The sequence below is a fragment of the Schistocerca cancellata genome, chromosome 11, assembly GCF_023864275.1.
Source record: "Schistocerca cancellata isolate TAMUIC-IGC-003103 chromosome 11, iqSchCanc2.1, whole genome shotgun sequence".
NCBI lineage: Eukaryota > Metazoa > Arthropoda > Insecta > Orthoptera > Acrididae > Schistocerca > Schistocerca cancellata.
Window position 1 is genome coordinate 88,011,964 of NC_064636.1, and position 27,239 is coordinate 88,039,202.

The 27,239-nt window shown below is 42.0% G+C and overlaps 1 protein-coding gene across 1 annotated transcript in view; it reads left to right on the top strand.

Moving 5' to 3' along the window:
- Positions 1-27,239, top strand: part of LOC126108247 (protein shuttle craft) — a 276,697-nt gene that overhangs the window by 62,244 nt on the left and 187,214 nt on the right. Inside the window, exons 6-7 of the mRNA XM_049913476.1 lie at positions 4,682-4,799; positions 11,535-11,720. Of these exons, the coding sequence (XP_049769433.1) occupies positions 4,682-4,799; positions 11,535-11,720 (304 nt within the window). The remainder of the gene's footprint in view (positions 1-4,681; positions 4,800-11,534; positions 11,721-27,239) is intronic.

Sequence of the window (27,239 nt, forward strand, 5' to 3'; positions counted from 1 at the left end):
CGGGCATTTGCTGCTCTATGCGCACAAATGAAGGATGCCACATTTATTTACACTGACGGCTCAAAAACATCATTTGGTGTTGGGACTGCCTATATTGTTGGCAATACCCCTAATAATTTCAGCTTCCCGACCAGTGTTCGGTTTTTACTGCGGAGCTTTATGCTGTTCTCCGGGCTGTCCAATACATCCATCGCCATCAGCGGATACAGTATATTATATGCTTAGATTCGCTCAGCTCTCTCCTCAGTCTCGAAGCTCTCTACCCTGTCCACCCTCTGGTCCACCAGATTCAGGACTGCCTCCACTTGCTCCACTTGGGGAGCACCTCTGTGGCGTTCCTCTGGGTCCCAGGACCCATTGGTATCCGTGGAAACGAGGCGGCCGATATAGCGGCAAAGGCTGCAGTCTCTCTTCTTCAGCCTGCTGTTTGCATGGTTCCCTTCGCCGATCTACAGAGTGTTTTATGTCGTCGTGTTGCTCCTTTATGGCACGCACATTGGCTCTACACCTCCAATAATAAATTGCAGGACTTGATAGCTCTTCCCTGTGCTTGGACCTCTTCCTCCCGAACTTGTCATTGGGACGAGGTACTTTTAACTAGACTCCAGATAGGGCATTGTCTTTTTAGCCATAGACATCTTTTAAGTGGCAATCCTCCCCCGCTTTGTCCCCACTGCTCTCAACTGTGGACGGTGAGACGCCTTTTACTTCAGTGCCCCTGTTTTACTCCGCTACGCGCCTGTTTACAGCTGTCGCTTGATAAATCTTCCATTTTAGCAGATGACACGCACTCAGCTGATGACGTCCTCGAGTTTATCAGTGTCAGTGAGATGACGTCAGTCGTTTAAAGTTCTTTTTGCGGACACCCCCCCCCCCCCCTTTCTATAGTGGTTTCCTAAGCTTTCCTTCTGTTTTTTTAGTTTCCCCACTTTTTGAGTTTACTCCCGTTGCTGCTGATTTCCAATTTTTTACCCCCTAAGCCACAGAATTGGTGCTAATGGCCGTAGCAGTTTTGTGCCCTAAAGCCATAACAAATAAAATAAAAATAAAAATAAATCGTACCAGATACCAAACTACAGGTAAACAGCGTTTTGACAAGTGTATCAGTTGTGGCTTGCCAATACTTTGGTCTCATAGATCTGCTGATGTTAACCTAACATGGTGGTTTTCTTGTGTAACGGGGAGGGGGAATATTTAAAAGCTTTTGTGTATTCCAGCCCTGGTGATGGTATTGACCAATTCCAGAAATGCAGCATGAATGGTTGTCAGAGCATTCAGAACACCTGGGATATTTGAATGTGTACAAGCATCATTGAGAAGAAATGCTGAAGCCTGCCTTCACATGATCGGTGGCATGGGAAACACTTGTTGTAATGTATTAGTCCTCAAGTGCATATCTGCAGTTTGGATCCTCAGGGACTCTGGTATAAGATGCTCATGTACTCAGAAGAAGAGGTCCCCAGTGGTGTGATGTACTTTTTGAAACTATCTATATGGTCATATAGGTTAAGATCCCATGTACCACACATTGTAGCCATTCACCCTGCTGCACCCTCGCTCACCAGTAATTGATAAAAAAAAAAAAAAAAAAAAAAAAAAAATCTGAATTTTGTGTGGCACTCAGTAGTGTTAAATAAGTTGAATTAAATAGTCTCGTTGCATAGTGTAATGGATAGGATAACAGCTTCACATGCAGGAGATTGTGGGTTCGGATCTAGTCTGACGTACTAAGATTATTTTTTTAATTTTTAAATCTTTATTGAAATGACATTGATAATCATTTTTATTCAGTTAATTGATTTAATTGTAGTTTTTAATTTTGTTCATTTGTCACACAATTTTAACCATATCAACTTCTTCATTTGTTCTCATTTTCCTTTGTATCATTATGTCTCCACTGGAAATATTTGTTTATGTGTTTTAATTAATTTTGGTTAAATTTATTTTGTTTTATGACCCTGTTTTTCATCTACATTATTGTGTTTATTATATCTAATTCTCATTATGTTTGAATTTCGTTTTATTTGTAAACCTGTCTTTCGATAAAATTTTCATCTGCATTTTTTTTGTCCATAGTGCAATAGATATTTAGGTTGTGTTTTAAATGTTTCTATGATATTTACCATAAACAGTGCACATCTGGTAACAAAACTACATTTTTCACTCCATTGCACAAATGTAAATAGATTATTTCATCTTTTGTTTTTTAAATGACATGTCAAAATTTTCATATAATTGAATATCCCGGGACTGGAATGACTCCTTACCCTCTCTCTTAAAACCCACATCCTTTCGTCTTTCCCTCTCCTTCCCTTTTTCCTGATGAGGCAACAGTTTGTTGCGAAAGCTTGAATTTTGTGTGTATGTTTGTGTTCGTTTGTGTGTCTGTCGACCTGCCAGCACTTTCATTTGTTAAGTCACATCATCTTTGTTTTTAGGTATATTTTTCCTACGTGGAATGTTTCCTTCTATTATTCTATTATATGAATATAATAATTAAATATAATTAAATTCGTATTCACAAATGAAAGGGTTCATTTGGTGTTTAAAATTGTCTACAGGAACAAAAAAAACACATTTAAACCATTTAATTGAATAAAAATATCGATCAAAATTATTTTGGTGAAGATTTAAAAATAAAATAAAAATTTAGTCACCTGATGAGATTCAAACTCACAACCTCCTGAATGTGAAGCTATTTCCTATCCATTACACCATGCAACCAGACTATCTAATGCAACTAATTTAATACTATTGAGTGTCACACAAAATTCAAATATTTTTTTAGTTTTTTTAACCAGTTATCTGCAACGGGGAAGCCACCAGGGCAAATGGCTGCAGTGTGCTGTATGTTTGATCTTATCTCCATCATCATATAGATTGTTTCAAAATGCCGATCACACCACTAGGAACCTTGTCAGGTTTGATAGTCATATCAGGGAAACTATTGCTTTCCAAATCTATATTAGGATAATTTACTTGTTTCAGTGTCTTCTGTTGCCCCTCACACTTGTATTTGTAATAATCAAACATCCTGTATTTTTGATGAAATACAGTTTTGCCTGAAACACTGTTTATTGATGAAGGATGCAACTTCCATTGTGACATAAATAAAAAACACATCATGACTAGTACTGTGTGCCATGATTGCACTCAAATGGTTAATGGAGAGTAAAGCTACATTTCCAACATTGCCAGCCTGTGGCTCGCACAGAGGTAATGCATTTGGTCTCTTCATTTGCTGTGCTTCCTGGAAGAGCCTGCTGGCATCCGTGGTAAACTTAATGTTACAGGATATGTTACACTCATATCCTGTAGAATACTCATGATACATGAGAGTACTGTACACTTAGATGCTGTTCCTCTATTTTTCTTTGTATTTTACTAGTGAATCCAGCAACGCTTCGCAATTGGTAAATAATAAATAAATTGGATGTACATTCTAAACTCCTGACCCTCTCTTTGTCCGTCTCCTCCTCTTCCTCCTCCCTCTCTTTGTTCGTCTCCTCCTCCTCCCTCTCTTTGTTCGTCTCCTCCTCTTCCTCCTCCCTCTCTTTGTTCGTCTCCTCCTCTTCCTCCTCCCTCTCTGTGTGCATCGCCTGCTCCTCTCTCCGAATCCCTCGCCCCTCCCCCTTCCGTTTCCTTCGAAACCCCCCTTCCTTTTTCCTAGACTCCTCCCCCCCCCCTTCCGTTTTCCTCGGCTCCCCCCCTTCCGTTTTCCTCGACTGCCACCCCCCCTCCCGTTTCCCACAACCCCCCCTCTCCCGTTTCCCACGACTCCCCCCCCTCCCGTTTCCCTCTACTCCCACCCCTCCCGTTTCCCTCTACTCCCACCCCTCCCGTTTCCCTCTACTCCCCCCCCTCCCATTTCCCTCTATTCCCCCCCCTCCCGTTTCCCTCGACTGACCCCCCCCCCTCACGTTTCCCTCGACTGACCTCCCCCTCACGTTTCCCTCGTTGCCCTCCCTCCCCTACTCACGTGTCCTCTCCTGACCCCCCCCCCTCACTTTTCCCTTGACTGAGGGCCCCCTCCCCTCGTGTTTCCCTCGACTGCCCCCTCCCCCCCTCACATTCCCTCGACTGCCCCCCCTTCTTTGACCGCATCCTCGGGGCCTCCCATCAGCACGATGAAGAAGGTATCAGGGTTCATCAGACCATGTAACACTGCCGCTGCACCAATATCCTGTGCCAGTGATCATTGCACATTTCAGTCATAGTTACCGATGTCATGGTATTAACATTGGCACATGCATGGGTCATCGACTAGGTGATGCTGCTGTCACCTGGATGGGTTTATATCAATAGTAGGTCATTGGTGGTCATAATTTCTGACTGATCAGTGTAATACGACAATGATGTTTCTTCTACGTTTGGTTGGGTATATATGACGTAAATGTATTTTTGGTCCATTGATGTACACTGTTTTTATCCTGTGAAGATGATTGTACAGGCAATACTCGAAATCGGTAGGGACTATGTGTACAACTGTACTGCTAATGGCAGAGATATGTTTTGTTCAAAAATATTTGACTCCTACCGACATACGGGGAAATGACCAACAGGAAACAGCTTACCAAATACATCTGTGTGTAGTTTCTGCCTTCTTTTTTAAAAAAAAATAACTGCTTCTATGGAGCCATTGACAAAGGCTTACATTGTGTCATAAGATGTTGTTATGCAGGTGCCAGCTGATAGACAACCTGAAGAAGACAGCCGGAATAGGAGGGGGCAGCCAGCAGACAGCGGTGGAAACCGCAGCATGGGCAGCCCACGGAGCCGTGCCCACCAGCCCTACCGAGGTGAGCCTCTGGAATACGACTGATCGTTGAGGGACTTCAGTGTAGCAGCAAATGTTCGAACAAAGCTCTCTTCGACAGACTTTGACCTGAGTACCTTGCTAGAGCCAGTGAAATTATTACTACAAATAACTCAACGTTCAGCACAGCCCTTGTAGCAAACTTTGCTTCACATTCAGTTACAGCCCTTAGACTTACAGTTTACTCCAGACCACAAAAAGAAAACCCAAGTCTTCATACAACTCAAGGTTATTAATGCTTTCATTGCTCTGTGCGTGCGTGCGTGCGTAAGTGGTGGGGCTGGGGGTGGATACATGTCCTGCTGTGCTATTTCCCAGGTGCCGTGGATATGTATACTTGCACCGCTTGTGTTTTCCTATTGTGATATGGACATCTGTATGTGTTCTGAGCTGCCGACTCCTCACTGCTGTGGACATGTTGCTTTCATTCTTTGGAGAATAAAAAAGTTTCAAGTTTTATCATACAGCATAATTATGTGCCTCATTTCACGCTATCAATTGCAAAAAAACCTTGATTAGATATCTAGAATCATTTATAAGATATGACGACTCAATTGACAATGTGCAGGTACGTAGAGAGACATGCTTTCACGAGCGTCTGTCAAACAGAAAACCCATTAATTTGAGAATCAAAAAATATGTTGGACAGCATCTACTGATGTTGAAAAGGACCAACAAGCTGTCACAAACATACACCACTGGCCATAAAAATTGCTACACCGTGAAGATGACGTGCTACAGACGCGAAATTTAACCGACAGGAAGAAGATGCTGTGATGAGCAAATGATTAGCTTTTCAGAGCATTCACACAAGGTTGGTGCCGGTGGCGACACCTACAACGTGCTGATATGAGGAAAGTTTCCAACCGATTTCTCGTACACAAACAGCAGTTGACCGGCGTTACCTGGTGAAACGTTGTTGTGATGCCTCGTGTAAGGAGGAGAAATGCGTACCATCACATTTCTGACCTTGATAAAGGTCGGATTGTAGCCTATCGCGATTACGGTTTATCGTATCGCGACATTGCTGCTCGCGTTGGTCGAGATCCAATGACTGTTAGTAGAATATGGAATCGCTGGGTTCAGGAAGGTAATACGGAATGCCGTGCTGGATCCCAACAGCCTCGTATCACTAGCAGTCGAGATGACAGGCATCTTATCTGCGCGGCTGTAATGGACCGTGCAGCCACGTCTCGATCCCTGAATCAATAGATGGGGATGTTTGCAAGACGACAACCATCTGCACGAACAGTTCGACGACATTTGCAGCAGCACGGACTATCAGTTTGGAGACCGTGGTTGCGGTTACCCTTGACAGGAGCGCCTGTGATGGTGTACTCGACGACGAACCTGGGTGCACGAATGGCAAAAGTCATTTTTTCAGATGAATCCAGGTTCTGTTTACAACATCATGACGGTCGCATCCGTGTTTGGCGACATCGCGGTGAACGCACATTGGAAGCATGTATTCGTCATCGACATACTTGCGTATCACTCGGTGTGATAGTATGGGGTGCCATTGGTTACACGTCTCGGTCACTTCTTGTTCGCATTGACGGCACTTCGAACAGTGGATGTTACATTTCAGATGTGTTATGACCCGTGGCTCTACCCTTCATTCGTTCCCTGCAAAACCCTACATTTCAGCAGGATAATGCACGACCGCATGTTGCAGGTCCTGTACGGGCCTTTCTGGATACAGAAATTGTTCAACTGTTGCCCTGGCCAGCGCATTCTCCAGATCTCTCACCAATTGAAAACGTCTGGTCAGTGATGGCTGAGCAACTGGCTCGTCACTACTCTTGATGAACTGTGGTATCATGCCGAAGCTGCATTGGCAGTTGTACCTGTACACGCCATCCGAGCTCTGTTTGACTCAATGCCCAGGCGTACCAAGGCCGTTATTACGACCAGAGGTGGTACTGATTTCTCAGGATCTATACACCCAAATTGCGTGAAAATGTAATCACATGTCAGTTCTAGTATAATATATTTGTCCAATGAATACCCGTTTATCATCTGCATTTCTTCTTGGTGTAGCAATTTTAATGGCCAGTGGTGTAGATCACAAATTCATAGACAGCAATTTAACACACAGTAGTACCTACCAAGAATAACTAGACATAAGTACCAATGTGTACACACACACCAAATAGGCATAATATGTAACTGCTAAAAATTTTAGCAAATAATGATAAAATTCTGTGTATTATTCACATGTAGCTTGACATTCGCAGCTGTATCCAAAATAGGCCTATTGCAATAAACACCAGCTTAATAGCTCATTTTTCTCTGTGTCTGGAATAGTTTGTGGAAGTATGTGACATTAGATGTCTATGCCCTGGTCATGTAATTCACATAAATAACAGGCTGCTGATTTGCATACGTGATGATGGCAACCTGTAAGGGTTCTGTAGAATTTATATCAGGTGAATTTATTCACTGAGACATCAACATGAGTTCACTATAAATCTCCTCAGAACACTGTAGGATGCCAAATGTTGAAAATAATGCTACAGTTGTAAGGTTCATCTTCAGATGTTGTACTGAAAATAGGAATCTGTTTTCAGTACAACACCTAAAGACGGTCATATAAGGGCCTGAAATTGGTCGTGTTCCAAATAAAAGAACCTTACACTGTTGCGATATTTTCAACCTATGGTATAGTGCTCGGTTGCGGATATTCCTACAACAGGATTCACTGTAGAATGGCTCTGGCCCTTAAGACACGGCCTATTATACTGCTGAAAGATGACATCACCGTCAGGGAAGACATGGAGCGTGAAGGGGTGCAGTGGTCTCGGGCAAGTGCAGGAGGATGTCTCCCATAGCACAATACTGTTCCCACCGGCCTGTATCCATGGCACGCTGCACGTTTCAGGCCACTGTTCACCTCGATGACAGCATTTCTGGAGACAGCCGTCGACCTTGTGTAGCAAAAATGTGATTCATCCGAAGAGTAGACATGTTTCCGTTAATTGGTGGTAAAATCCCGACATTTGCACAGCCACTGCAATCGTAACTGACAATGTTTTTGAATCGACCTGTGAACACTTAGGGGTAGTCCACCGCAGAGCTCAGTGTTCAGCAATGTACGATGAACGGAGTGCTCTGAAATGCTTCTGTGTGCACCGGCATTGTGCTCTTTCGGCAGAGATGCCACAGGTCACCATATGTTCCACTTAACATAACAGACAAGCCTCTGAACCCCACATTCTATGAAGAGTCGTGGACATCTAACCATTTAGCACGTACTGGTAGTTTCACCGTCCTCTTTACGTACTTTTGTCACCGCGTCACACGCCCACAGTGCCACCAGGCGGCATCCAGCGTCTGGGTGGGTAGTGGTCATAAAATTTCGCTTATCAGCTTTCAGTTGAAGCATCGGACTTGGATTTGTATCAAATGTTAAAAAGTTTGAGATTGATGGATTTTCTTTTTGAAAATAAAAAAAAAAATAAAATCTTTGAGTTTTTACAGTTTTCATATAAATCACAATATTCAACAATGGCTTAATATATGAGGGTAAGTCAATTATTATCCGCAATTTAGTTATATTTTTGCTTATTTTAGTAGTACTGTCATTTTATGGTGATGCTACATGCTATGTTTATTTGTTGTTATATCTTTACAATTTTCAAGCTACTAGGTTAGTTTCATTATCGCTGCCATGCTGTTAATCATGGCTGTCTATTTGCACCAAAGAAGTGCAATGTCCAGTGGTCCGTGTTTTTTTTTTTTTTTTTTGGAAGGTGTATTGGGCTAAAATTCATTGAAGACTTTGGTTACATTAGGGAACAGTGTTTTGCCTCAACAGAGTGTCTACGAATGGATTGAAAAATTTCGAAATGGTCGCACAAGTGTTAGGCACTGTGAAGGAGCAGGACGACCGTTTACCGCCACAAATGAAGAAACCATTGAGCATTTATGTGAAATGATCCTCTTAGACAGATGATTAACTATTGACAAAGTGGCACATCGTCTGCAAATTGGTCATCGTTCTGCCTACAAATTCAGTCACAACAGAATTGGGTTTCATAAAGTTTGTGCAAGATAGGTCCCAAAACAACTCACACAGTTGCATAAACAAACTCGCTTGGACATCTGCAAAAAACGTTTGGGTCGCTATGGTAACAAAGGGGACAACTTCTTAGACAGGATAATTACTGGTGACAAAACATGGATCCATCATTACGAGCCGGAGAGTAAATGGCACAGTATAGTCTGTCGGTAAACTGAAGAGCGAGCAAGCGAGTCCCCACTCTGCCAACCCAGCTACGTCACAGGGCGCTTCTACAGGCTGTTTCACAATGTAGTATCGCCCCTGCCACGGCGCGCGCTTTAAATCTGTGGAGATGCCGTGTACAGATACGTCTCGGCTGCGTTCATTTTTAGACAAATGTATTAAGACCATAAGGAATACAAAAAACTATAGCTTCTTCCGAAACACAACATTATAGAGTGAATAATATCAAGATAAGAATGTTCATGTGAATGTATTGATGTTCCTCTACTGCTATTCGTAAAACGAACCCCATATAATGCAATCAATCTGTAGAAATTGAGGCTTGTTCTTACTTTGTGTTTCTACTAGAAGGTAGAAGTTTTCTTTGAAGGACTGCATTGAAACTTAACAAGTTTTGCAACACGATAAGTGGTTAAAAAGCAAGCATAAATTTATAATTTTGCGTGTTGTATTAGTACGATTTGCACTACTTTTTTGTCACTGTCTTCGTAAACATGACTCAAAAGTATGTGTACAGTGTTATGCATATTGGGTATTTACTCTGTTGTGAGCTGTCAAAAAGGTTACATGTGTTTTGGTAGCAGCAAACATTATTTGTTTTGTATAAAAATAGATTACAGAATCTGCATTAAATTTTGTTATAGAAATGAAATAAAGTTTATGAAGTTTTTAGAAATGTTAAATATTGCTTTTGGTGAGCCTGTTATAAGTGAACCAAGGGCATACAAGTGGTATAAACATTTCAAAGCGGGCCTTAAAGGACAGCGGTTTTACGGGCATGGATGAGATTAAAAATGCACAGTTAAGAGACCTACAAACTACCCCGAAGAAATAGTTCCTAAAGAATTTCGGGAATTGGAAAAAGCACTGGCACAAGTATATAGTATGCAATGGGGAATATTTTGAAGAGGATAACATTGCTGTAGATTAACAAATAAAGTTCTTACCAAAAATTAAAAATTAATACGTGAACGCACCTGGTATTTCAAGCTTTTTGCTTAGAAGTCCAGAATCAATGTATATGTTTCGAAGAAAATTTCAGCAGTGTTTAGAATAGCTACTGCGCACAAATTTCAAGCAATATGTCTCAGAATCAGGTGAATAGCGACCGAGATAGACATTTAGTGTTCCATAAGCATCAAAGGTTTTATGTTATTTTGAAACTGTCTATAACAATCGGTTTCCTCCCAAGATTATTAGTTTTCCTTCGTGGCGATTCCACTAAACCGTGCGGCTTATTTTCGCGTTCCTTCCTTATGCGTCATATTGGACGAGGCTGACGTTTACATAAATTGCAGCCCTTTGATTGAGACTGGTAACATTAGCCAACAGCTCTTTTTGGGTCGCCTCTTTAATACACGCTGTTATAACATTAGATACGATCGAACACTCGTTACTCCGCAAATACCTCCTCTTCCTCGTATTCTGCACATTTTCTTACAGTGCTAGACGATTATCCATCAGTAAGTATACAAAGTTAACTGACTGACACTGGCAACCGAGATCATATGAACAGAAACGACGTATATCACTGCACGCCGATCTACACCGCTATACAGGTAACGGGCAACAGATTTTGGGTGCCCCTGTAGCCCGGTGGCAGCGTTCTTCCGGGAAACGCCACTTCCCCAACCAAAAGCGCTGCTCGCTCTTGAGTTTACAGGCAGACTATACGGAATGGAAACCTCCAAATTTGCCATGTGAGAAAAAGTTCAAGAACCAACCATCCGCAGGAAAACTGATGCTTAGGTTTTTTTGGGATGCACAACGTCCAGTACTGGAACATTACGGGGAAAGGGGCACAACAGTAAACAGTGTATGTTAGAGTGAGATGCTTACTGCCAGGCTACTGCTGAAATTTGAAGCAAACGCTGAGGATTGTTGTCAGAAGGTGTTACATTGTTACACGACAATGCCCACCCGTATACTACTGCACGTGCTGCTGAAGTGCTCCAGAAACTCAAATTTGAAGTACTGAATCATCCTCCATATAGCCCCGATCTTGTCCCTTCTGACTATCACTTGTTTGGTCCTCTCAAACAATCATTAAGGGGCCGTCGATTTGCCTCAGACGAAGCAATGAAAGAAGTGGTGCATTCCTCGCTTGCAGCTCAACCGATAACCTCCTCTCTCTCTCTCTCTTTTTTTTTTTTTCATCAGGAAGCGTGTGCAACGATGGACCAAGTGCGTTGAAACGCAAGGAGACAATGTCGAAAAATGATGTTCTTGTACGTTTCCTATTTGATCACAATAAAATTTTATAACTGCTTTGCGGATAGTAATTGACTTACCCTCAAATGTCAGAATAAAGTGGTATTCTCATCATAAGCAGATGTTGAACTCCCTGTCCGCCTCCCAGACGGATGTCCTGCAGAACACACAGTGAAATGATGTTCTCGTCTAGGTGCTAAGCAGATCTCCTTCATTCGTTGTGTGTACCGAGGTCAGAGTCCATTTCGCTGATCTCTGCAGGTGAGGAGGGGGCCTCGGACTCGGGGCACCGCGAGCGGCTCTCGGTCCAGCTGATGCGCAGCACGCTGGAGTGCCTGGTGTGCTGCGAGCGACTGCGGCCGCGGGACCCCGTCTGGAGCTGTGCAGCCTGCCACCATGTGCTGCACCTCGGCTGCACGCGCCGCTGGGCGCGCTCCAGCCGGACCGGTCAGTGTGTTACATATTGTGGCTGTTAAAAAAGTATCTGACTTATATTTATAAAACTGATCTTTATTTAGATAAAGTTGTTTGAAGTTGTAGTCTGATCCGCAAACAGCGGCGGTTCGCGCAGGTTGAGGCCCGGACGGGGGTCGAATCGTTGACTCTTCAGAGTGTGTGCGTTCACGAGCTCTGCACTTGGAGAAAGCGTGGAGCTTGCAAACCGTGTGTCTCGGCTGCCTGTGTAGATTTGGCCACTTACCACCACCCTCCGCTATGACACTCGTAACGGTTGAAACAAAAATTTACAAAGTAACTCTCTACGATCACATTTAATACTTGTATTGGTTACGACATTTACAGCAGTGCACTCAGAACACTGCTGATCACCCGTCGGTTGTCAGAAAATGCGTGGCACAGATGCTGAGAATGAGCCTAAATTGGACTGCTGTCGTTCGTGACTACATCTGATCACCTTCAAAGTATGAAACTTCCTGGCAGTGTGTGCCGGACCGAGACTCGAACTCGGGACCTTTGCCTTTCGCGGGCAAGTGCTCTACCATCTGAGCTATCCGAGAACGACTCCTGCCCCGCTCTCACAGCTTTACTTCTGCCAGTCTCTTGCCTTCCAAACTTCACAGAAGCTCTCCAGCCAGAAAGGTTTGTATCAGCATACACTCCGTTGCAGAGTGAAAATCTCATTCTGGGAACATCCCCCTGGCTGTGGCTAAGCCGTGTCTCCACAAAATACTTTCTTCCAGTAGTGCTAGTTCTGCTAGGTTCGCAGGAGAGCTTCTTTGAAATTTGAAACATAGGAGACAAAGTACTGGTGGAAGTAAAGCTGTGAGGACGAGGCGTGAGTCGTGCTTATATAGCTCAGATAGTAGATTACTTGCCTGAGGAAGGCAAAGGTCCCGAGTTCGAGTCTCGGTCCGGCACACAGTTTTAATCTGCCAGGAAGTTTGATATCAGCACACACTGCTGCAGAGTGAAAATCTCATTCTGAGAACCTTCAGAGTAGTCCCCTTCAGTCCCTACACTCCTCTCTCAACGCTGTTGCTTCTGCTGGAAGCATAACAGGAAAGCCTGTTTTGGTACGGTGTTAGTTCTCACAACTGTCGTTGTAAACCATAGTGTCACTTTACTGACCTGTTACTGGATGTCATAGGTCTTGTGAATGTTCATTTCACCAGTCTTCTTTCTCTAAGTAATAGGATCTTTCAAAGTAAATAACATAATTTCACCACACACAGAGCTTGCTTGTTTCATTCATTGCCTTTATTGCTTTAAACTTGAGCAGCTTGTATTTAGTAATTTGAACTGTTAATTAAGAGGGTTTGCCTTACCTTAATCTATTTTCTAAGATAAGTCGTAGGGTCAGTATTGCCTCACGTGTTCCAACATTTCTACGGAGTCCAAACTGATCTTCCCCAAGGTCAGATTCTACCAGTTTTTCCATTCGTCTGTAAAGAATTCTCATTAGTATTTTGCAGCCGTGGCTTATTAAACTGATAGTTCAGTAATTTTCACATCTGTCAACGCCCGCTTTCTTTGAGATTAGAATTATTATATTCTTCTTGAAGTCTGAGGATATTTCGCCTGTCTCATACATCTTGCTCACCAGATGGTAGAGTTTTGTCAGGATTGGCTCTCCCAAGGCTGTCAGTAGTTCTAATGGAATGTTGTCTACTCCCGAGGCCTTGTTTCGACTGAAGTCTTTCAGTGCTCTGTCAAACTCTTCACGCAGTATCATATCTCCTATTTCATCTTCATCTACATTCTCTTCCATTTCTATAATATTGTCCTCAAGAGCATCGGCTTTGTATAGACCCTCAAAATACTCCTTCCACATTTCTGCTTTCTTTAGATTCGTAGATTTAGAGAAAGCTTTTGACAATGTTGAAAGGAATACTCTTTCAAATTCTGAAGGCGGCAGGGGTAAAATACAGGGAGCGAAAGGCTATTTACAATTTGTACAGAAACCAGATGGCAGTTACACGAGTCGAGGGGGCATGTAAGGAAGGGAGTGAGACAGGGTTGTAGCCAATCTCCGATTTTATTCAATCTGTATATTGAGCAAGCAGTAAAGGAAACAAAAGAAAAATTCGGAGTAGGAGTTAAAATCCATGGAGAAGAAACAAAAACTTTGAGGTTCGCCGATGAAGACGTAATTCTGGACCTGGAAGTGCAGCTGAATGGAATGGACAGTGTCTTGAAAGGCAGATATAGGATGAACATCAACAAAAGCAAAATGAGGATAATGGAATGTAGTCGAATTAAATCAAGTGATGCTGAGGGGATTGGATTAGGGAATGAGGGAATGAGATGCTTAAAGTAGTAAATGAGTTTTGTTATTTGGGGAGCAAAATAACTGGTGATGGTCGAAGCAGAGGGGATATAAAATGTAAACTGGCAATGGCAAGGAAAGCGTTTCTGAAGAGAAATTTGTTAACATTGAGTATAGATAGATTTAAGTGTCAGGAAGTTGTTTCTGAAAGTATTTGTATGGAGTGTAGCCATGTATGGAAGTGAAACGTGGACGATAAATAGTTTAGAAAAGCAGAGAATAGAAGCTGTAGAAATGTGGTGCTACAGAAGAATGCTGAAGTTAGATGGATAGATCACATAACTAATGAGGAGGTATTGAATAGAATTGGAGAGAAGAGAAATTTGTGGCACAACTTGACTAGAAGAAGGGATCGGTTGGTAGGGCATATTCTGAGGCATCAAGGGCTCACCAATTTAGTATTTGAGGGCAGCGTGGAGGGTAAAAACCGGAGAGGGAGACCAAGAGATGAATACACTAAGCAGGTTCAGAAGGATGTAGGTTGCAGTATGTACTGGGAGATGAAGAAGCTTGCACAGGATAGAGTAGCATGGAGAGCTGCATCAAACCAGTCTCAGGACTGAAGACCACAACAACAACAATTAAGAGGGTAGGGTGGAAAGTTACGCATACCTACTTGTAGAATGCAGCCTAAATGACATCGTGGTGCAGTTTGAATGTGTTGTGTTCATCCGGTGTGGTGTGAGTGACGGATGTATGAAAACGTGTTCTAGCACTATGTCAGTGTGAGTTAAACAGTATGCTATTATCGAATTTTTAACTGCTGAAAAAGTGAGTTGTAGTAAAAATCCATTGTCATTTGAAGGCTGTTTATGGTGACAATCCTGTTGATAGGTCTACTGTAAATCGATGGATAACAAAATTTTGTGATTGCAAGCTAGGAAAAGTCATAGTTATCTATGAAACGTGCAGCAGACATCCGATCACTGCCACAGATGATAAAAATCGCTAACTTGTTGACAAATTGGTTTAAAATCACTGGCGAATCACTCAAAAGTTTATTGCGAACTGTATTGTAGTATCTGAGGAATGTGTCAGTTTCATTATTGAACAATTAGGGTACTGTATATTCTGGGTACAATATAGTCTCAAGGACAGTGACAGACAGTGTCCTTTGGAATGCTTCAAGCAACTTTTTCAACACTACTGCAAGAAAGGAGGCAACTTCCTTTTGAATATTGGAACAGGGTACAAGTCGTGGGTCCACCAGTGTGACACAAAAGAAAAAAAGAGAGCACTGTATATTGACGTCCTTCTTTTCAGGTGAAAAAATGCAAAACACAATCATCTGCAAAAAAATCCTTTTGACCATGTTTTGGGAAGGTCACCTAATTTATGAGACTGATTAAATGGCATGAGGTGCAATGGTAAACTATTCTCAGTACGTAGAGACTCTAAAACATCTCGAACATAAAATTTGTCATGTTTGAGGCAGCCTGATGCCAAGAATTTTGCAACATAATAACGCTCGTCCCCACATCTCGTGCGCAACTCGAGAGACCCTATGAAACGTAAAGTTTGAGCTGATTCCACACCCTTCTTACTCCCCTGATCTTGTGCGTTACTACTTTTTTTCTCCAGGCAGTAGAGACGGCAAGGATTATAATTACACCTCACACGATGAGGTGAAGGCAGCTGTCAAGCCGTGAATTTGAGACAAGTGAGAAAACTTTTTCAGTGACAGAATGGAAAAACTTGTTACATGTCGGGAGAAATGTCTTACTCGTAATGGTGACTGTGTTGAAAAGTAAATATGATGTCAAAGCTTAAAAATTGTACTTTACTTTCTGCCTGATCTTCCTAATTGTTTTTGTTCATATTTTATAAGCATGTGTGCATTAGTTTGCAGTCTGTGCTTGTACGAGGTGCATTCAAGTTCTAAGGCCTCCGATTTTTTTTCTAATTAACTACTCACCCGAAATTGATGAATCTGGCGTTACTTCTCGACATAATCGCCCTGCAGACGTACACATTTTTCACAACGCTCACGCCATGATTCCATGGCAGCGGCGAAGGCTTCTTTAGGAGTCTGTTTTGACCACTGGAAAATCACTGAGGCAATACCAGCACGGCTGGTGAATGTGCGGTCACGGAGAGTGTCTTTCATTGTTGGAAAAAGCCAAAAGTCACTAGGAGCCAGGTCAGGTGAGTGGGGAGCATGAGGAATCAGTTCAAAGTTATCACGAAGAAACCGTTGCGTAACGTTAGCTCGATGTGCGGGTGCTTTGTCTCGGTGAAACAGCACACGCGCAGCCCTTCACGGACGTTTTTGTTGCAGTGCAGGAAGGAATTTGTTCTTCAAAACATTTTCGTAGGATGCACCTGTTACCGTAGTGCCCTTTGGAACGCAATGGGTAAGGATTACGCCCTCGCTGTCCCACAACATGGACACCATCATTTTTTCGGCACTGGCGGTTACCCGAAATTTTTTTGGTGGCGGTGAATCTGTGCGCTTCCATTGAGCTGACTGGCGCTTTGTTTCTGGATTGAAAAATGGCATCCATGTCTCACCCATTGTCTCAACCGACGAAAAGAAAGTCCCATTCGTGCTGTCGTTGCACGTTAACATTGCTCGGCAACGTGCCACACTGGCAGCCGTGTGGTCGTCCGTCAGCATTCGTGGCACCCACCTGGATGACATTTTTCGCATTTTCAGGTCGTCGTGCAGGATTGTGTGCACAGAACCCACAGAAATGCCAACTCTGGAGGCGATCTGTTCAACAGTCATTCGGCGATCCCCCAAAACAATTCTCTCCACTTTCTCGATCGTGTCGTCAGACTGGCTTGTGCGAGCCCGAGGTTGTTTCGGTTTGTTGTCACACGATGTCCTGCCTTCATTAAACTGTCGCACCCACAAACGCACTTTCGACACATCCATAACTCCGTCACCACATGTCTCCTTCAACTGTCGATGAATTTCAGTTGGTTTCACACCACGCAAATTCTGAAAACGAATGATTGCACGCTGTTCAAGTATGGAAAACGTCGCCATTTTAAGTATATAAAACAGTTCTCATTCTCGCCGCTGGCAGTAAAATTCCATCTGCCGTACGGTGCTGCCATCTCTGGGACGTATTGACAATGAACGCAGCCTCATTTTAAAACAATGTGCATGTTTCTATCTCTTCCCAGTCTGGAGAAAAAAAATGGGAGGCCTTAGAACTTGAATGCACCTCGTATATCACAAGGTTACGTGTCACATAATCTACAAGTGTCTTAACAGAGTTTCTTAAGTGGTAACACAAATAAATGAATGTACTAACTTCCCAGATTATCTTCCGTACTCTAATGACATAATGTCGGGTAGATATTGGCCCTCTGACTACGTACTTGTGAAGTGGACGGACAAAATATAAATATACAATTGGAACTCGATATCGAGTTTGTCATATTTTACATAATGAATGCTAGGATGTGACGGGCTCAGGCTTTGTGCACAGCTCTTTATAGAAAATTACAGTTTGGTAAAATACTAAGCTGTTTCATTTCGGATGTTAATACAACAGGCAGAAAAATTAAAAGGTATCAGTAGATGGCAAAGTAAGTTTTTTGACTAAAAGCTGTATAATTAGAAAATGGTAAAATTATTAGCACTGCTTTATGGTTGTTGTTGTTGTTGTTGTTGTTGTTGTGGTCTTCGGTCCTGAGACTGGTTTGATGCAGCTCTCCATGCTATTCTATCCTGTGCAAGCTTTTTCATCTCCCAGTACCTACTGCAACCTACATCCTTCTGAATCTGCTTAGTGTATTCATCTCTTGGTCTCCCTCTACGATTTTTACCCTCCACGCTGCCCTCCCATACTAAATTGGTGATCCCTAAGTGCCTCAGAATATGCCCTACCAACTGATCCCTTCTTCTAGTCAAGTTGTGCCACAAATTTCTCTTCTCTCCTATTCTATTCAATACCTCCTCATTGGTTATGTGATCTACCCATCTAATCTTCAGCATTCTTCTGTAGCCCCACCTTTCGAAAGCTTCTATTCTCTTCTTGTCCAAACTATTTATCAGCCTCGTTTCACTTCCATACATGACTATACTCCATACAAATACATTCAGAAACGACTTCCTGACACTTAAATCTAAACTCGATGTTAACAAATTTCTCTTCTTCAGAAGCGCTTTCCTTGCCATTGTCAGTCTACATTTTATATCCTCTCTACTTCGACCATCATCTATTATTTTGCTTCCCAAATCGCAAAACTCATTTACTACTTTAAGCCTCTCATTTCCTAATCTAATCTACTTTATGGTAGAGCAGTTTAATGTGCACGAAGATACCCAAAGATCACCAAAAAGTTTCCAACTGAAATTTGAATAATCAATGATCTAACAGGTTATTTTAATGACTGTATGCATTTTTTGAAACAAAAATAATAAACTAAGACACTGAATTTTTGTAAAAGTGTCTTGTGATACAAATATTCTGGAACACGAAAATTTTGATTATGGGTATGTTATGAAATATAATGTTCTCAGAAAAAATAAAATGTTTGTTGAAAAGTGAAGAATGAAGGCTTTTAAATGGGCTAGATCAGTCTTCAAATAATTTTTTTTAGCTACATTGTATTCTGAAGTGCACACACATCAATATTTCTTTAAAAGGCCCACCCATATTGGGGCAAGTGCAGGTTGTGTAAGATACTGGTAGAGGCCAGGGCTGCATTGCTTTGTTTATGACACTCCCAATGTTAGCAAAGCATTACCAAATGCATTGGGTATTTTTCTGTGCTTTGCTTTACCTCGTTTTTTGCATTGTCTGATGCTAATTATTTTGGAAAGTGCGAAGATGCTATCTGAAGACCATCACACGGTTCAAGAACAACTCCCATCACACTGAGAAGAATCGGCAGTTGCTGTCACAGTGTCAGCTTCTATTTGTCATTAGCCTTGCAAGAGGGAGGCAGGACTACTGTGCCTCTGCTTATCCTGTGGCGGTCCAAGTCTGCGTCCATTTTACATTCACAACAGACTGCCACGTTAATGTGTCGGCATCTTATTTTGAAATACAGGATGTCTGTAAATTATCTTTATAATTTTATACTTTAATAACTTAAAACTATTTATTTATTTATTGGCGATCAGCCAGTTTAACCTTTCCGAGGTGTAGCCTCTTTAATTTTAATCTAACAAACTCGGTTTCAATCACCGGTCCCACGCCTCACTGTCTCCTGCTGTCCCCTGCCGGTCGAAGCCTGCGACTTTCTTCAGTTCTTTATCCCACTGGTTTCACGGACTCCTCGTGGTCGTCTTCTATCTCTAGAGCTGCACTTCGGTGCTTGCCTGTGTATCTCCATCATTTCTTTGAGCCGTATGTCCTACCAATTTCCATTTCAAGAGTCTTTACCCTTTCCACTAACACCCTTCACCCCTGTTATTGCTCTTGTGTCTTTTTTTATTTTCTGATTGTTCTTAGTGAGAACTTTCTACGGCTCCCTGAGAAAATAAGTAATAATACGAGGGCCGTTCAGAAAGTAACCTCCGGTTGATTTAAAAAAATACGCCAAGTTAAATAAAAATATTTTAATATATACATCTTACAACTACATCTTTTCACTATTTTTCTACATAGTCTCCATAGCGATTGACGCACTTAACGTATCTCTTCACAAGCTTTGAAATTCCTTCTGCATAAAAATCACCCGCTTGTGCCTGGAGCCAGCCTGTGACCGCATCTTTGAGCTCTTCGTCGTCATCAAACCGCTGTGACCCGAGCCATTTCTTCAAATGCATGAAGAGGTGATAATCACTTTGCGCCAGGTCTGGGCTGTAAGGTGGATGGTTGATAATGCCCCACTTGAAGGACTCAAGAAGGGCCGTTGTTCTGCGAGCAGAGTGAGGACGGGCGATATCGTGCAAAAAAACGATACCGGAAGTCAGCATACCACGGCATTTGTTCTGTACAGCCCGTCGTAACTTTTTTATTGTTTCACTGTACACGTCTTGATTAATGGTCGTACCACGTTCCACGAATTCAACCAACAACACCCCTTTGGCATCCCAAAACACCGTTGCCATCAGTTTTCTGGCAGAAAAATCTTGCGAGGCTTTTCTCGGTTTGGTAGGCGAATTTGAATGTGCCCACATCTTTGATTGTTCTTTTGTCTCAGGGTTCACGTACTTAATCCAGGTTTCGTCACCGGTCACGATTCTGTTTAACAATGGTTCTCCTTCGTCCTCATAACGTGACAGAAAGTCTAATGCAGAGGCCATTCTTTGAGTTTTGTGGTGGTCGGTAAGAATTTTGGGCACCCATCGTGTACAGAACCCAATCTTGCTGTCACTATCTCGTACAAGAGAGTCTTAGAAATCTGTGGAAAACCAGTAGACAACTCCAACATTGAGAAACGTCGATTTTCACGAACTTTTGCATCAACTGCCTGAACGAGTTCGTCAGTCACCAATGATGGTCTACCACTCCTCTCTTCATCACGAACGTTTTCTCGTCCACTTTTAAATAAACGTACCCATTCACGGACAACTCCTTCACTCATAACTCTTGGTCTGTACACGGCACAAAGCTCACGATGAATAGCTGCTGCAGAATATCCTTTGGCTGTAAAAAACCTTATGACATCACGCACTTCACATTTGGCGGGGTTTTCTATTGCAGCACACATTTCAAACTGCCACAAAAACTAAACTAGCGCAGGTACGACGTTCACTCGACCACGGCTTGATGCCGACTGACCTGTTGAGTGCGTGAACGCACAGACGGCGTCGCTACTCCCCCCACAACCCGCACTGTGACCGATCGGAGGTTACTTTCTGAACCGCCCTCGTAATAAGTGCTTTGTTTGTCCATAATAAGAGGGCTATTCAGAAAGTAGGGAATATTTTGGCATTAAGTCCAAGAAATACATTTTATTATGTAAGTCTGAAAGAGTGACTGACATACTATGTTTCCACATAGTCGCCAAACACATTCAGGCACTTACCACAGCAGTGGACAAGCTTTGTACTGCCACCTGAGACTTCAGCCAGTGAGTCGTGCCCCCCTGGAGTTCCACGTCATTATCAAATCGCTGCATTGTAAGCCATTTCTTCGTCTTGGGAAGCAAGTGGAAGTCACTAGGTCCACGATCAGGTCTGTTGGGCAGATGAAGGAAAATTTCCCATCTGAATAAATTAAGAGTTCTTTAGTGTGGTGTGCCGAGTGAGGTCAGGTATTGTCATGCAGAAACAAAATTTTGGACATCAGCTTTCCTCGTCGTTTGTTTTGAACTGCTCTCATAAGGCTGTGCAAAGTTTGGCAGTACCGGGCAGAATTTATGGTTGCTCCACATTCGAGAAAATCAATAAGAAGCAAACTTTGCCTATCCCAAAACACTGTCGCCATCAACTTCGTTGCTGACTAGGTTTGCAAACATTTTCTTGGTTTTTGGGGGCATCTTGTGTGCCCCACTCCAAGGACTGTAATTTTGTCTCACAATTGGCGTGTTTCACCCAAGTCTCATTACCGGTTACGATTTGATCCAGTAATGAATCACCATGTTTGTGGTGGGCCTCCAGAAATGTCAACGTTGCCCCCATTCGCTGCTCTTTATGGTGCTCTGTAAGCATTTTGGGCAGCCATTGTGCACAAAATTTGTGGTAGCCTAGCTTTTGAGTGACAATTTCAAACAACAAAGCCCGTGAAACTTGTGGAAAAGAAAGCGAAAGCTCCGTTATTGTGAAGCGACTGTTTTCACGAGTCGTTTTCATCAACTTTAGCGACAAGATCGTCGGTCACAGTGCTTGGGCGTCCACTCTTCTTTTCATCATGAATGTTGGTTCGGCCATTTTTAAACCGAATGCACGATTTCACTCGATCATTGTTTTCGTACACTTCCCACAGTTCAAGATAAATTTCTGTAGGTTTTAGGTTTTTTGCCAACAAAAACAGTATCACAGACCGCGCCTCACAACTGGCAGGATTTTTGATTGCAGCACACATTTCAAATTCGAATATCGAAAAAAACCAGACACACCGTCACAGATGGATGCCGACTGAGCTGCTGAGCACGTACATACCAAAATACACGCAATCGGTGCATGCATAGTGGCATCAGACGGAAACAGCCCCTACTTTCTAAAATGCCCTCGTAACTTAACAGTTGTGGAGATAGTCACTTTACAAACACAACAACTTTTAAAAAAGTTTAGAAGTAAAGATAAAATACACAATAACATTAAAAATCCATGACGAAGTACAAACATTTATCAATGAACATTTGCTTTAATTTTGTCTTAAATATGTTTCCTTTTAACAATTTTCTATTATTTGGCAATCTGTTAGAAAAATGTCTTCCAGCAGAAAATGGACTATGATCTGTTGTTCTTTTATTACTAAATTTTATGTGGTAATCCTCTCTTTTTTCTTATAGGGCTAATTGTGGATTTCACTATTGGTTACACTATGCTCCATATTTTCTTTTACTAACAGTATAGTTCTGAGAACATACAATGAATACACTGTTAGTAAGTTACACTTAAATATTTTCTAGGGGTAGCGTCTTTGATTCATAATCAAAACGTCTTCGGTCCCGGGTTCGATCCCCGCCACTGCCTAAATTTTGATAAATAATCAGCATTGGCGGCCGAAGACTTCCGGCGTACGAAGGCAGCCTCATTCTGCCAACGGCCTTGTCAAAGAGGGCGGAGGAGCGGATAGAGGTTCAGGGCACACTCTTGTCTTAGGTGTGGGAAATTGCTCCTAAAGGCGGAAGAATCAGCAATGATCAACGACATGAGGATGCAGAAGGCAATGGAAACCACTGCATTAAAGACACGTAACGTGTGTCCACAGGACATGTGGCCTGTAATTGAAGAAGTGTCATGATGATCTCTCCATTGGCAAGAGATTCCGGAATAGTCCCCCATTCGGATCTCAGGGAGGAGACTGCCAAGGGGGAGGTTACCATGAGAAAAAGATTGAATAATGAACGAAAGGATAACGTTCTAAGAGTCGGGGTGTGGAATGTCAGAAGCTTGAACATGGTAGGGAAACTAGAAAATCTGAAAAGGGAAATGCAAAGGCTCAATCTAGATATAGTAGGGGTCAGTGAAGTGAAGTGGAAGGAAGACAAGAATTTCTGGTCAGATGAGTATCGGGTAATATCAACAGCAGCAGAAAATGGTATAACAGGTGTAGGATTCCTTATGAATAGGAAGGTAGGGCAGAGGGTGTGTTACTGTGAACAGTTCAGTGACCGGGTTGTTCTAATCAGAATCGACAGCAGACCAACACCGACAACGATGGTTCAGGTACACATGCCAACGTCGCAAGCTGAAGATGAACAGATAGAGAAAGTGTATGAGGATATTGAAAGGGTAATGCAGTATGTAAAGGGGGACGAAAATCTAATAGTCATGGGCGACTGGAATGCAGTTGTAGGGGAAGGAGTAGAAGAAAAGGTTACAGGAGAATATGGGCTTGGGACAAGGAATGAAAGAGGAGAAAGACTAATTGAGTTCTGTAACAAGTTTCAGCTAGTAATAGCGAATACCCTGTTCAAGAATCACAAGAGGAGGAGGTAGACTTGGAAAAGGCCGGGAGATATGGGAAGATTTCAATTAGATTACATCATGGTCAGACAGAGATTCTGAAATCAGATACTGGATTGTAAGGTGTACCCAGGAGCAGATATAGAATCAGATCACAATATAATAGTGATGAAGAGTAGGCTGAAGTTCAAGACATTAGTCAGGAAGAATCAATACACAAAGAAGTGGAATACGGAAGTACTAAGGAATGACGAGATACGTTTGAAGTTCTCTAACGCTATAGATACGGCAATAAGGAATAGCGCAGTAGGCAGTACAGTTGAAGAGGAATGATCTCTAAAAAGGGCCATCACAGAAGTTGGAAAGGAAAACATAGGTACAAAGAAGGTAGCTGCAAAGAAACCATGGGTAACAGAAGAAATACTTCAGTTGATTGATGAAAGGAGGAAGTACAAACATGCTCCAGGAAAATCAGGAATACAGAAATACAAGTCACTGAGGAATGAAATAAATAGGAAGTGCAGGGAAGCTAAGACGAAATGGCTGCAGGAAAAATGTGAAGACATCGAAAAAGATATGATTGTCGGAAGGACAGACTCGGCATACAGGAAAGTCAAAACAACCTTTGGTGACATTAAAAGCAACGGTGGTAACATTAAGAGTGCAACGGGAATTCCACTGTTAAATGCAGAGGAGAGAGCAGATAAGTGGAAAGAATACATTGAAAGCCTCTATGAGGGTGAAGGTTTGTCTGATGTGATAGAAGAAGAAACAGGAGTCGATTTAGAAGAGATAGGGGATCCAGTATTAGAATCCGAATTTAAAAGAGCTTTGGAGGACTTACGGTCAAATAAGGCAGAAGGGATAGATAACATTCCATCAGAATTTCTAAAATCATTGGAGGAAGTTGCAACAAAAAGACTGTTCACGTTGGTGTGTAGAATATATGAGTCTGGCGATATACCATCTGACTTTCGGAAAAGCATCATCCACAAAATTCCGAAGACGGCAAGAGCTGACAAGTGCGAGAATTATCGCTTAATCAGCTTAACAGCTCATGCATCGAAGCTGCTTACAAGAATAATATACAGAAGAATGGAAAAGAAAATTGAGAATGCGCTAGGTGACGATCAGTTTGGCTTTAGGAAAAGTAAAGGGACGAGAGAGGCAATTCTGACGTTACGGCTAATAATGGAAGCAAGGCTAAAGAAAAATCAAGACACTTTCATAGGATTTGTCGACCTGGAAAAAGCGTTCGACAATATAAAATGGTGCAAGCTGTTAGAGATTCTGAAAAAAGTAGGGGTAAGCTATAGGGAGAGACGGGTCATACACAATATGTACAACAACCAAGAGGGAATAATAAGAGTGGATGATCAAGAACGAAGTGCTCGTATTAAGAAGGGTGTAAGTCAAGGCTGTAGCCTTTCGCTCCTACTCTTCAATCTGTACATCGAGGAAGCAATGATGGAAATAAAAGAAAGGTTCAGGAGTGGAATTAAAATACAAGGTGAAAGGATATCAATGATAAGATTCGCTGATGACATTGCCATCCTGAGTGAAAGTGAAGAAGAATTAAATGATCTGCTGAACGGAATGAACAGTCTAATGAGTACACAGTATGGTTTGAGAGTAAATCGGAGAAAGACGAAGGTAATGAGAGGTAGTAGAAATGAGAACAGCGAGAAACTTAACATCAGGATTGATGGTCACGAAGTTAATGAAGTTAAGGAATTCTGCTACCTAGGCAGTAAAATAACCAATGACGGACGGAGCAAGGAGGACATCAAAAGCAGACTCGCTATGGCAAAAAAGGCGTTTCTGGCCAAGAGAAGTCTACTAATATCAAATACCGGCCTTAACTTGAGGAAGAAATTTCTGAGGATGTACGTCTGGAGTACAGCATTATATGGTAGTGAAACATGGACTGTGGGAAAACCGGAACAGAAGAGAATCGAAGCATTTGAGATGTGGTGCTATAGACAAATGTTGAAAAGTAGGTGGACTGATAAGGTAAGGAATGAGGAGGTTCTACGGAGAATCGGAGAGGAAAGGAATATGTGGAAAACACTGATAAGGAGAAGGGACAGGATGATAGGACGTCTGCTAAGACATGAGGGAATGACTTCCATGGTACTAGAGGGAGCTGTAGAGGGCAAAAACTGTAGAGGAAGACAGAGATTGGAATACGTCAAGCAAATAACTGAGGACGTAGGTTGCAAGTGCTACTCTGAGATGAAGAGGTTAGCACAGGAAAGGAATTCATGGCAGGCCGCATCAAACCAGTCAGTAGACTGATTTTTAAAAAAAAAAAAAAAAAAAAAAAAAAAAAAAAAAAAAAAGGGGGGGGGGGGCGACTGATGCTTATTAATATTAGCTATTATCCTAATTGCTCTTTTCTGGGCTCTAAAACACTTATCCATGTATACCATTGGTGCACCACCCCAGATCTGAATACCATATTGCAGGTGGGAGGATATAATTCCAAAATAGATTTGTCTTAGAACGAGTTATGCTATTATGCTAGAAGGGTGTTTTAGCAGGTAGGTGTTACAGGAGATCTTTTTACATGTGTATCTGATGTGCTTCTTCCATATGAAAAGTTCGTCTACTATAATACCCAGGAATTTATGTTTATCAGTTGTTTCAGCTGATAGCTCTGGTTCTGTATCCACTTGTCGTGGTTTGTAATTTAGCAGAAACTCCATCAGAATTGTCTTGTCCTTGTTTAGCGCCAATTTGTTTTTGGTGAAATATTCTATGATGAGGCTAATGTTCTCTGCATTATTTTGCAGTGCTAACTATTTCGTAGAGCTCTAACTTATAAAGGAGGTATCATCAGCATAATTTACTAGGTCTGAATGTTGTGACTTATTTTATCATTGATGTACACAATGAACAAAAAGGCCCGATAATGCTTCCCTGAGGGACTCCACGGTTAAGAATTTTATAAGATCATTTTACTGTTTGTGTGTGTCTCCCAGTCGTATAATGCAGTTTTACACATTGTCTCCTGTCAGCAAGGTAGGATATTAACAAATCTGATGCTGCTCCTCTGACACCATTAGTTTATAATTTATGTACGAGAACAGAATGATTTACAGAGCCAAAAGCCTTGGATAGCTCCAAAAAGGTGCCAATAACTTTGTTTCAATCATCAAATTTATTCAGTGCCACTTGCAAAAATGTAGCTACAGATGTTATTGTAGACTGGCCATTCCTGAAACCATGCTGGCAGTTTTTTAATAGATTGTACTTACAGAAAAATGATAAAAGTTGATCAAGAAGTAGCCTTTCCAATAGCTTACATAGTATTTATGTCAGTGAAATAGCCCTATAATTTTGTATATTGTCAGTTATTCCTCTTTTATGCACCAGTGTTATTTCAGTGACTTTTAACAAGTCTGGAAATGACCCTGACTGAAAGAGCTGTTTAATAAATGCTGTAGTGGCTTTATTAATTCATTACTGCATTCTTTCTCATATTTAGCTGAGATGTCATCCCATCCACTGGATGTATTTGCTTTTAAGTTGGAAGTGGTTTTCAGGATTTCCAATTCTGTAACACACCTCAGAAAGACTGAATTACTGGGATTTACAACCTGTGTTGGGTCGATCACATCTTCCCTACTCATCTTACTAAACTGGTCTATGAATTTCTCGCATACCTCCTTTGGGTCACTCAGCAATTTTTCAT